Source organism: Staurois parvus, unplaced genomic scaffold, assembly GCF_062004578.1.
Source record: "Staurois parvus isolate SC_StPar_1 unplaced genomic scaffold, SC_StPar_1.0 ptg000927l, whole genome shotgun sequence".
Classification (NCBI taxonomy): domain Eukaryota; kingdom Metazoa; phylum Chordata; class Amphibia; order Anura; family Ranidae; genus Staurois; species Staurois parvus.
The window spans coordinates 772,801-785,718 of record NW_028318723.1 but is presented as its reverse complement, the minus strand read 5'-3'; the positions used below and the strand labels follow the sequence as shown (position 1 = coordinate 785,718).

At 44.8% G+C, this 12,918-nt stretch overlaps 1 protein-coding gene across 1 annotated transcript in view; it reads left to right on the top strand.

Moving 5' to 3' along the window:
* The window catches only part of PLEKHO2 (pleckstrin homology domain containing O2), a 90,432-nt gene that overhangs the window by 69,602 nt on the left and 7,912 nt on the right, over nucleotides 1-12,918 (top strand). The window contains exons 3-4 of the mRNA XM_089656669.1: nucleotides 874-990; nucleotides 8,996-9,100. Of these exons, the coding sequence (XP_089512795.1) occupies nucleotides 874-990; nucleotides 8,996-9,100 (222 nt within the window). The remainder of the gene's footprint in view (nucleotides 1-873; nucleotides 991-8,995; nucleotides 9,101-12,918) is intronic.

Genomic DNA, 12,918 nt, shown 5'->3' with positions numbered 1-12,918 from the left:
GGAGGGCTCTGATGGGCACTCCTGGATTTAGGAGGGCCTCTTATGGCCGCTCCTTGTTGTAGGTGGGACTCTGATGGGCACTCCTGGATGTGGGGGACACCAATGGCACTCCTGGATGTGGGGGACACTGATAGGCACTCCTGGATGTAGAGGGGGACTCTGATGGGCACTTCTGGATGTAAGAAGGAACTTTTTATAAAACATATTTGTTTGGCCTGTAAATAGTAAAATTATACGTGGACCTTATACTGAAAGGATTGAAGACCCCTGATATTTTTGTGGCTTGTTCAAAATGTTTTATTTTTTTTGCTGTGGTCTCACCTCCTGAAGCCAATCATGCCTAGGCAAGAATGACGTGTCCTACCCCTGTAGCCTCCTTAGAAGCTGTAGGAACCAGGGGCGAACTGACAACTCATGGGGCCCCCGGGCAATAGGGGATCAAGGGGCCCCTGTGTCCTTCGCCCACACTCAAACCACACCCAAAAAAGCCTATGAAAGGCACCAGGGGCATCTCATGGGGCCCCCTACTGAACCCGGGCCCTCCGGCAGTGCCCGAGTTCCCAAATGGTCAGTCTGCCCCTGGTAGGAACCCATTCAGAGAGCGGAGGATGACCTGAGCTGGCCCACGTCAGCGAGGAACCTGGAAGAAGCAGCTGGGTTTGCAGTGACTGAGTGCACCAGGATGGTGGCGCGGGACATAGACTGTGACACCTGACCAGCAGATCATGGCAGGACAGCGTTGGATCCTCTGAGCAGGTGAGTATGCCTTCTGATGAGAGCCCAGTGATGCGGGTAAAGAGGAGATGGGCCAGGAGGTGGGTGAGCAAACAGAAGTCCCCCTTTAACGTCTCTTGAATTTTTCTGTCTCCGTAGGAAGATCAAAAGTGTTTGGAGACATTGGAGCTTGCCAGCTATGAACGATGTCAGGACCAAAAAGGCCTCCTAAAACGTAAAAGGCATTTCTCATTGATCCCGTCCCCGGGCGCAAAGGTAATGAATATTCAGCAAGTGAACTTTAAGGCAAAAGTAAATGCGGTAATAAAATGAAACCTGAGGGCCCGTTTCCTGACATTTCATTATGCTTGTTTATACTCTCTGGGAAATCACTAAACTATATATACATGACAGATGTTAATGTTATTCCCTTTTTTTATATAGCAGTCAAAAATGTTTGTAAATGGAATATAGATTCTTAAAAAAAAAAAGAATGTCTTTCATGAGTACTGAAAGCGGAGTTCTGCACCCCCCCCCCCAAAAAAAAATTTAAAATTAAACGTCAGCAGCTACAATTACTGTAGCTGCTGACTTTTAATATTAGGGCACTTACCTGTCCAGGGATCCAGCGATGTCCTCACCCTGAGCACCCCGGGTGCTGGCGCCGCCATTTTAACTAAGGGAAACCAGCAGTGAAGCCCTGCAGCTTCACAGTCGGTTTTCTACTGCGCATGTGCGAAGCCTGCGGCAATTTGTAAATGGGCCGCTGTCCTCTGGGACCTGTGCAGTGTCAGAGGGCTGCATGGGCGGGGGGGTTGTGAACTCTGACTGAAGTGGGAGCGGGTTCCTGTCAAAACCAGGTACCTGTTCCCCCCTCCCTCCCAAAAGATACCAAATATGGCAGCAGAGGTGGGGAGAAGGCAGATAAGCGCAGCCTCCACTTTTGAAAACTTTAAAAAAGTAGTTAGTGCTGCACTAATGAAACCTTATGTAGCACCCTCCTAGGTAGCTAGGGGGAGCTAGATTCCTATTCCCAGTTAGAAGGTCTGAGTAACAGCCCAGGTGTAATAGTCAGGAGGTCAAATTTTGGTCAGGGGCTCTTCAGACCAGCTTTCTAAGACTTCTCCCTGCACTAGAACTTTGGAGGAAAGTTCAAGAAGTAGTGGGTGGAGGTAAGGATTGGCTGGTCTGCAGGGATTCTGCCCAATCCCCAATGGGAGGCTTTGCAGGAGGTCAGGACAGCCCTTAAGAGTGTTTTAGCCTGCTCAGCAGCAGGAGAGTTCAGGTGGAAGATGGAGAGGAAGTGAGAGGCTTGAGAGCAGGAACTTGGGAAGGGGTTCTGATGGAGAGGGGCTCACCTACAGGCAGAGGATCTTGGAAGGAAGAAAGCTTGAGATTTTGCTGGCCCCCAGAGCAAGGACCATCTATGTAGCATTGAGGGAGCTGCCCAGCAGAAAGCCTGAAAGCAGCCACTGACCCAGCAGCAGCTCAGGAGAAGGACTGAGTGAGTAGACCTGCACCACCTAGGCCAGTAAGGGGAAGGAGCACTCTTGTGGTAATCTGGATTACCTGATATCCAGGACGGTTTCACACTGCAGTGGCAGGCACTGGATCCCCTGCCCAGAGATTCACCCAGTACAGCTGGAAGAGGAGAGGATTCATCTGGGGTCTGGGGTGGTACACCAGGAGATGCTGGCTAGTTCTCCAGAAAATATTTTTTGCTGTCTGAAGAGACTTGTATACAGTTCCAGGGAGGTTGTCCTCACTGTCTATTCCCTTTGGGCATCCCATACACCCCTTACACCATCCAAGATATATACCCCCCTAATAAAATCCCCCCCTCCCTAAAAAAAAAACAAGCTCAGGGACTGGTTACTGTCTCCTGGATGCAAGTGTGCATGGAAAATGTGTGTTGCCTGGCTGTGCAGGACTATAGAGGGCTCTGAAGAAGGGAGTACATCTCCCGAAATGCGTCAGTTAACCATATCCAGGGTCGCCTGGAATTTGGAACCGATCCCACTAGCTCTTTGTCTCCGTTTTTATATCTCCTTGGTTTGTGAGTATGCACTTTTAGCATTTTAATAAACCCTATTTTTTGTTTCTTCATCAGGGGAATCAAAACTTCAGCGATCACTATGGGGGTAGTGCTACACTTAAATTACATGCCCCCCCCCCCCAGTCTACCATATAAGGTGACTGTAAATATATGTGACTAAGTACAGTTGTGGCCAAAATTATTCAACCCCCAATGCTGTAAAGGGGTTTAGGGACTATAGTGTACATTTGGAATTGTATTCAGAATCAAATCCTACAAGGACGTTGTAACTACCCAAATGCAACTAAAATGACATCAATTGTTTATGTAATACAGTAGTAAATGGTTCTTATGTGGTTTCTTCATTGCCACAATTATTCAACCCCTTAAAGACTACCACTCTGAAGAACAGAGGTTCATACAGGTGCTTTCCATCAGGTATTGAAAACACCTGTGGATGTCACCGAGCAGCAATCAAGCATAATAAGCACCAATTAGGCAGCTTTAAAATGACTGTGATACTCAGCTCCTTCTAGACATTTACTGGTGTGGTTACAAACATGGTGAAGGCAAGAGAATGGTCCAGGAAGACAAGAGAAGAGGTGATTTCTCTTCACAGGAAGGGCAATGGCTATAAGAAGATTGCAAAGATGTTAAACATACCAAGAGACACCTTAGGAAGCATCATTCGCAAATTCAAGGCAAAGGGCACTGTTGAAACGCTACCTGGTCGTGGCAGAAAGAAGATGCTGACTTCGACTGCTGTGCGCTACCTGAAGCGTAGAGTGGAGAGAAGTCCCCGTGTGACTGCTGAGGAACTGAGAAAAGATTTGTCAGATGTGGGTACAGAAGTTTCAGCCCAGACAATAAGACGCACACTGCGTAATGAAGGCCTCCGTGCCAGAACTCCCAGGCGTACCCCCTTGCTGTCTCCAAAGAATAAGAAGAGTCGACTGCAGTATGCCAAAAGCCATGTGGACAAACCACAAAAGTTGTGGGATAGTGTTCTGTGGACTGATGAAACAAAATTAGAACTGTTTGGGCCCATGGATCAACGCTATGTTTGGAGGAGGAAGAACAAGGCCTATGATGAAAAGAACACCTTGCCTACTGTGAAGCATGGTGGAGGGTCAATCATGCTTTGGGGCTGTTTTGCTTCTGCAGGTACAGGGAAGCTTCAGCGTGTGCAAGGTACCATGAATTCTCTTCAGTACCAGGAGATATTGGATGGAAACGTGATGCAGTCCGTCACACACCTGAGGCTTGGGAGACGTTGGACCTTTCAACAGGACAATGATCCCAAGCATACCTCCAAGTCCACTAGAGCATGGTTGCAGAGGAAAGGCTGGAACATTTTGGAGTGGCCATCGCAGTCACCAGACTTAAATCCGATTGAGAACCTCTGGTGGGACTTAAAGAAAGCAGTTGCAGTGCGCAAGCCTAAGAATGTGACTGAACTGGAGGCCTTTGCCCATGAAGAATGGGCGAAGATACCCGTAGATCGCTGCAAGACACTTGTGTCAAGCTATGCTTCACGTTTAAAAGCTGTTATAACTGTAAAAGGATGCTGTACTAAGTACTAAGATTGAATGTCACTTGGGGGTTGAATAAAACTGATAATGCTGTGAGCACAGAAAAGACATTTGTGGTTATTTCATTATAACTGTTATGTTATATTTGTCTGACCTACAAGTGCCTCTTTAATGTAAATGTAAGCAAGATGACTGAATGATCAAAAGCAATGTCAAACTGGCCAAAACACTCAATTTCAGTGGGGGTTGAATAATTTTGGCCACAACTGTATATTACACACAAAACTGTGTAAACATGGCCCAAAATCAAACAATATGCAATTAAATGTTACTAAACCAACAACAGTAAAATCAGTCTGTAGATGCAGTAAAGCATTCTTGTTATACACTGTGGAACCTAAGGGGTTAATCCTCTGCATTGAGCCTGGTGTACAGGCAGGTAGGTAGGTTTAATGCAGAAAAGAGAAAGCATTAAAAATTCTGCCTGTCCACCCATTTTTAATTTTATACCTAAAGTTCCACTTTATTGCTAGTCCATAAAAAAAGTTCATAAGTATTGCCAAAATGCACCGCAACCACATTACAAGTCTACACTCACCGGCCACTTTATTAGGTCCACCTTGCTAGTTCCGGGTTGGACCCCCTTTTGCCTTCAGAACTGCCTTCATTCTTCATGGAATAGATTCAACAAGGTATTGGAAACATTTTGCAGAGATTTTGGTCCATATTGACATGATAGCATCACACAGTTGCGGCAGATTTGTCGGTTGCACCTCCATGATGCGAATCTCCCGTTCCACCACATCCCAAAAGGTGAATGAGCAAAGAACAAAGAGAGGGCGCCCAGGCCTAGTGCATTACCATAAAATGTTTAATAAGAAATAAAATGGGTGTTGTACTCACAAACGACAATAAAGTCAAGGCACATCATAAAAGAACAGCTGGGTCAACACCGCGCTGAATAACAGTCAGCAATGGGGAGTGTAGACATCCAATAGTCTGACGCGTTTCGAGGACTTGCCTCTTCCTCAGAGCCACTGTGGCAAGTCCTCAAAACGCATCAGCCTATTGGATGTCTACACTCCCCATTGCGGACTGTTATTCAGCGCGGTGTTGACCCAGCTGTTCTTTTATGATGTGCCTTGACTTTATTCTTGTTTGTGATTACAACACCTATTTTATTTCTTATTAAACATTTTTTATGGTAATGCACTAGGCCTGGGCGCCCTCTCTTTGTTCTTTCCTCATTCACCTTTGGGATGTGGTGGAACGGGAGATTCACATCATATATTTGGATTCCCCCGGTCCATTTGAGGGCAGCAAGGTGTGCATGTTCCAGGACATTCTTAATGTGGTTGTAGCCTGCATCGAGTCCATCCCCAAGCGCAGGAGCATTTGTGTTTTCTGCACATCCCAAAGGTGCTCTATTGGATGGAGATCTGGTGACTGTGAAGGCCATTGGAGTGCAGTGACCTCATTGTCACATTCAAGAAACCAGGTGGAGATGATTTAAGATTTGTGACATGCAGGGCCAGTGCTAGACTATTTTGCACCCTAGGCAAGACCAGCTCCAACCCCCCCCCCCCCCAAAAAAAAACCTTCACCTGTAGTTCTTCACCCCTCCTAGCACACATACTCTTTCCCCTAGCACACATTCTATTTCTACCCTAGCACAAATCCTGTCCCCCAGATCCCCCTCCTAACATAAATCCCCCCAATTCTGCCTCCTAACACAAATACCCCTAAATACCTCCTCCTAACACAACCCCCTCCAAATTACCCTTCCCAGTACAAATCCCCCCCCCCAGCACAACCCATCCCAATCCTATCTCCTGCAATGATTGCTCATCTCTTGGCAGCTGGGAGCCAGTGAATGAATCAAGCACTGAAGGTGATGTAAGAGCGATCCTGTGTCATCTTCCTTATGGGGGATCGCTCCACTGACAGGAGAGGAGAGCACAGCCCGCACCACCCAGCTCTCTCCTATCATTTCTCCTTTGCAGGCTTCACTGCTCCAGGCTGCTGTCCCCTTGTACCAGCCATAAGTGCAGGAATGGGGGAAGGCACCTAGCAGTCAGGCACAGTGTCCATGGAAAGACCGTCCTGGGGGGCACAACTGAAGCCTGGGGGGGGGGCTTAGCCCACCCTATCACCCCCCTAGATCTGGCCATGGTGGAGAGTAGGAAAACCAGCAGCTGCCTAGTTTGCCTAGTGGTAGCACTGGCCCTGGTGACACGGGGCATTATCCTGTTGGAAGGAGCCATCAGAAGATGGGGACATTGATGGGATGGACATGGTCGGCAATAATACTCAGGTAGGCCGTGGTGTTTAAATGATGCTCAATTGGTACTAAGGGGCCTACAAGATACAAGGCAGGATGGATCCATGCTTTCATGTTGTTTACGACAAATTCTGGCCCTACCATCTGAATGTTGCAGCTGAAATCGAGACTCACCAGACCAGATGTTTTTCCAATCTTCTATTGTCCAATTTTGGTGGACCTGTACGAATTGTAGCCTCCGTTTCCTGTTAGCTGGCAGGAGTGGCACCCGCTGTGGTCTTCTGCTGCTGTAGCCTATCTGCTTCAAGCTTTGACGTTTGGTGCATTCAGAGATGGTATTCTGCATACCTTGGTTGTTATTTGAGTTACTGTTTCCTTTCTATCATCTCCAACCAGTCTGTCCATTCTCCTCTGACCTCTGACATCAACAAGGCATTTTCCACCACACAACTGCCACTCGCTGGATATTTTCTCTTTTTTGGACCATTCTCTGTAAACCCTAGAGAGGGTGGAATATGTAACATGTTCCCAAATGTGAACATATCCATTAGTTTCCCTTTCTTCTCCAATCTGATGCTCGAGTTGAACTTCAAGTCGTCTTTGCCACGTCTAGATGCCTAAATGCCTTGAGTTGCTACAATGTGATTGGCTGTTTAGCAATTTGTGTTACCAAGCAATAGAACAGGTGGACCTAATAAAGTGGCCGGTGAGTGTATATAATGCAGGCCATAGATGGGGAGAAGACCGGCCGATTTTTCTTTCAAAAAACGAAAAATCGGTCGTTTAAGCGGTCGACGTTACCAGGAATGGTAAAAAAAAAAATCGGCCGATTTTCATCCCGTCTTCAGCCGGCAAAAAGTGTCCCTGCAGAGAGCTCCGCTATTTCTTTGACAGTGCTTTGACATTTATAGCGGCTGCAACAATGTATCTATTTGTATCCATTTCGGATACAGATGTTTTTATTCGGAAACAAATAGATACATTGTTGCAACCGCTATAAATGTCAAAGCACTGTCAAAGAAATAGCGGAGCTCTCTGCAGGGACACTTTTTGCCGGAATGGAATTCTTCTTCTTCTTCATCCTCTTCTTCATCCTCTTCTTCTTCTTCATCTTCTTCATCCTCTTCTTCTTCTTCCTCTTCTTCATCCTCTTCTTCTTCCTCTTCTTCTTCTTCATCCTCTTCATCAACTTCTTCCTCTTCTTCTTCATCATCCTCTTCTTCTTCATCATCCTATTCTTCTTCTTCATCCTCTTCTTCTTCTTCATCCTCTTCTTCTTCTTCATCCTCTTCTTCTTTTTCTTCTTCTTTTTGTCTTCCTCTTGCAGGTCACTGCCCATGCGCAGATATTTTATCGGTAAAAAGATCGGCCGATTTGCCCATAATTGCTGCGAAAATCGGCCGATCGGCAAAATCGGCCGATCTTTTTCCAACTTTACAGATAAAAAAAATCTGCCAAAATACTGAAAAACGGCCGAACAATTAACCCACAAACGATCCGAAAAATCGGCCGATTTTCAACCCATCTATGGCCTGCATTTGGCTAGGTTCACACCTATGCAGTTTGTGTTTTATCTGTTTCTACAGTGCATTTGGCACATGCATTTTTAAAAAAATTCTTGTTGCTAGACAGATCAAAACGCAGCAAAAACGCACTGCAGAAACAGGTGAAACACAAACTGCATATGTGTGAACCTAGCCTTATTTGTCACGTTTTTGATGCGTTTTGTGTTTATTTTCCTTTTTTTTTCTTGCTGCTAGGCAGATTTAAAATGCAAAACACGTCAAAAACACACTACAGCCTTTTCTGCAGGAGTCTATAGAACCAAAAATGCAACTTTTTGCGTTTAAAAAAGTCCCTGACCCTTTCCAAAAAAACGCACCGGGTGAAAACGCGAAGATGTGAACTTGTCCGATAGGAAATCATGTTAAATGGACTGTACTGCATTTTTGCAAAATGCTGCGGAAAACGCTTAGGTGTGAACCTGGACTAAATGTACAAGCGAAGCTGTACACCGAATGCTGGGATTGTGGAGTTAAAGACCCCCTACTTGTATTTATTTTTGTTCCTTTGATTATAATTTTTTTTTTTTAATTATGCACAAGTGGCATTGCCAGGAAATATTTCCTTTTGTCATCTTTGTATCTGCTTGTATACATTTCCAGTACGCCTAATGAAGGAAGCAGATTAATGCTGTTATTGTAAAGTGTGACTGATAGTGATGTCATATAAACTCTACAAAACAAGGCCCATTGCCAGCAGTGGACGGGGAAATTCAGATGTGAAGCAATCGCGAGCTGCGCCTTTTTTTTTGGAAACCGTGTCACAAGAATTCAGTAGCTAATGCTTGTAAACAGCTTCTTCCTCCCATCTGCATTCGGTCATTTCATCCTTTGATAAATGCACATGCTCAGTCATGTTGTTATGTCCTAGGTGCAAGAAGCCAAATTTCAGGCCAAAAGTGCTGAGGAACGAGACATATGGATGCAAGCCCTGAACGACGGCATAAACCGGGGAAAAAACAAGGTCCTCGATGAGGTATGGGCTGTTCACACTGGTTGGGTAGAGAGTAGAGAACTGCCCTGGGTTCAGTTTAACCACTTGCCACCCACATATGATGTCCTGGACTTTCAGTGGTTATACCTAGGGGCGGACTGACCATTTGGAAACTCAGGCCCAGGGTCAGTAGAGGGCCCCATGAGATGCCCCTGGTACCTTTTTCATAGTCTTTTTTGAGTTTGGGCAAGGACACAGGGGCCCCATGATCCCCTATTGCCCGGGGGCCCCATGAGTTGTCAGTCCGCTCCTGGTTATACCGGAATGATGCCTGCAGCTGCAGGCATCATCCAGGTATCAAACTTTTTGGCCGGAGGTGCGCTTTTATGTAAAGGCGAACCTAGCGGCTTAATAGCCACTGGATCACTTTTACATGCGGCCTTGTGGTGCCTTCCCAGGTTCCCACCGCCTTCCCGTATCCTGATGAAACAGGGAGCCCGGGACTGAAGCCAGCAGTCCCAGTCAGCTTACCATAGAGATGACCAAGGAGCGGAACGTTCCCAATCATCTATATGGTATAAAAAAAATGGAAATGGCAAAGTTTTTGTCACCAGCATGTAAACAAGCCATTACTGGCTTGTGAAAGCATCTGATGAAACTGATCTTGGTTTGATCAGATTCTTTTAAAGTGGTTCTAAAGGCTCAAGGTTTTTTACCTTCATGCATTCTCTGCATGAAGGTAAAAAAAACCTCTGTGCACTAGCCCCCCTAATACTCACCTAAGCCCCCCTCTCGATCCAGCAATGTGCCCTGGAGTCTCGGCTATCCCAGGACTCCCTCTCCTCATTGGCTGAGACAGCAGCGGGAGCCATGCTGTCAATCACAGCCAGTAAGCCAATGAGAAGAGAGGGGCAGGACCAAGCCAAGTGAATGGACACATTGAGCAGCGGGTGCCCCCATAGCAAGCCGCTTGCTGTGGGGGCACTCAACAGGAGGGAGGGGCCAGGAGTGCTGGCTGGGGACCCAAGAACAGGAAGATCTGAGCTGCTTTGTGAAGAAAACCCCAGCAGAAAGCAGGTAAGTATGTGTTTGTTATTTATAAAAAACAAAAAAAACAAAAATAAATTAAGACTGGAATATCATTTTGAGGGGAGATCTGGGGTCTAATAGAGATCTGGGGTCTCCATGATGAGCTCCAGCTATCACAAGGGATATCCCTTGTGATAGCACTAAAAAGTGATATAAAAAAAAAAGTAGAGACAGTGTAAAAATAAATAAATAATAAAATAAAATATATAAATAATAAAATAAAAAATAAAAAGCCCCCGTACCCCCCTGCCTGTGCGCAAAGGAAAACTCATAACTAAGTCCCGCACGCATATGTAAACAGTGTTTGCAACACACATGTCCAGGGCCAGTTCTCACTAGATGTGGATCAGTTGCTTTTTTTTCTGCATCCAAAACGCACAGAAAGTAGGTTATATGGTTGTAAGTGTCATAGTTCACATCAGTGTTTGCAGTTCCAGTGCATTCTGGTTGCAGAAAAAAAGGAGAACAGGCTGCACAGAACTGTACTGGAACATGGTAAAACGCAATATAAAAGCACTGGAACGCACCAAAATGCACCAAAAACACACTGGAACGCACATGTCCCTATTTAAATTGAAGAGAAAAAAATTGGGGAAAAAATGAATTGGAATGCATCAAAAACACACTGGAACTCATGAAAAATGCACTGGAACGCTCATTTCCCTACTTAAATTGAAGGAAAAAGAGGAGAAAAATGAACTGGAATGCATAAAAACGCACTGGACCGCATCAAAAACTCGCATGCGGAAACGCATCCAGAACGCATCTGGACTGCATTTCTACAGTGTGAACCGCCCCTTAAAGAAGCCGGCAATGAATGTAATTTACTGGCCATTTAAACTGTATTTTCTCTTTGTAAATGTCTCTTTGACTGTAGAATATCTTACAGCATGAATGAAAAAACAAACAGGCTGCCTGAGGAAGGAGTGCACGCTCCGCAAAGCGTTGTCACATCCATCCGTCACCTCGCGACGTGAGGTCGCATGCACCTGTCTCTGCATTCCACACTGACCAGGAGCCCTGGAAGCCTCCGGAGCGGCCTGTCAGTAGGACCATAGCAGCCGTTCCATCTGGACCGGGACTTACATGCTTGGTTTCACCTGTGTTTCTGAGTGCATTTTAATCCTCGACCATTAAAGCTTTTTTCTTACTTACTACACTTAGGTGGCGCTTGTCCCTTTTCCTCCTCTCCTTGTCTTCCAGAGTTGCTTCTTGCTCTGTGGACCAGGCTGTGTCTGAGTGGACTATTGGTCACTGACCTACATGGTCTGTTTGGACTATTATCATCTAGGACAGTGGTGGGCAACTGCGGCCCTCCAGCTGTCATGGAAATACATGAAAAAGAGAGGAAAGCGCCTCTATGTGCAGTATTGACCAGGGGCGGACTGACCATTTGGAAACTCGGGCACTGCTCGAGGGCCCGGGGTCAGTAGGCGGCCCCATGAGATGCCCCTGGTACCTTTTTCATAGGCTTTTTTGAGTTTGGGCAAGGACACAGGGGCCCCATGATCCTCTATTGCCCGGGGGCCCCATAAGTTGTCAGTCCGCCCCAGGTATTGACAATTTATTCAGTAAACAATGGAAAATTTGCACTTACAAGATAAACGATTAAAAAGACTTGTGTGGTAATTGGATCCAGGTGGGACATCCAGCCGTCCAGCAGCAAACTATGCCTATAGGATCAGGAAGTAGAGTCCAGGATGTGCCTGTGCATCAAAAATGAAGCTTAAAGAGCAGAGTCAGATGTAGCAGGTGAAGGGGGCGGTAATGCATTTCAGAGCATGCTCAATAGGCTCCTTCTTCAGACCTCAGCAGCTGGAGTGCCACAGTTTGCCCACCCCTGATCTAGGACTATTCTACCCAGTGGACCTATAACCTTTGCTGTCACTTCATTGTGCCAAATATTTTCTCCTTACAGAGGAGCAAAGTAGACATGTATAGTTGCAAACTGAAATTCAGACAAATTGTTCTTTATTTGGAGATTCGGATGTATCCGAATTTCCAAAATTACAATAGTGATGAATTTAAACGAATCCGAAATGGCAAAACAACATTTTGGCCAAAATTCGAATAGAGTTTGACCCGGATTGAATTTTAATCAAAATCTAATTCGACTCAAAATCTAATTCGACTCAAAATTGAACCGAAATTTTAACCAAAATCGAACTGAAATCAAAAACAAGAATAGAATAAAATAGAATATAAAGAAATAGAATAGAGTAAAACAGAACAGAATAGAAAATAAAAGAATAAAATAGAATAGAAAATAAAGGAATAGAAATGAAAAAAAAAAAAGAATACAATAGAAATTATTAGAATAGAAAAAACAATAGAATAAAAGAGAATATAACCATCTTCAGAAATTAAAATTTCGAATAGAATAAAACTGAACACATAAGATTAGAATAGAAAAGAATAGAATAAAAAACAAGAATAGAATAAAATAGAATATAACCGTCTTCTGAAATTCAAATTTTAAATAGAATAAGTTTGAATGTCGATACAATATTTTTGATTCGGTTTAATTGAGTACAATTTGACCGAATTCTGAAAATGTAAATCGAATTAAAAAACAAACAAAACGAATTCCAAAAATGAATTTAACTAAACAAAATAATTTAAGCAATTATTATTATTATTATTTCAGGTACTTATATAGCGCCATCAATTTATGCCTCGCTTTACATATATGTTGTACATTCACATCAGTCCCTAACCCTCAAGGGGTGTACAATCTAAGGTCCCTAACCCTCAAGGGGCGTACAATCTAA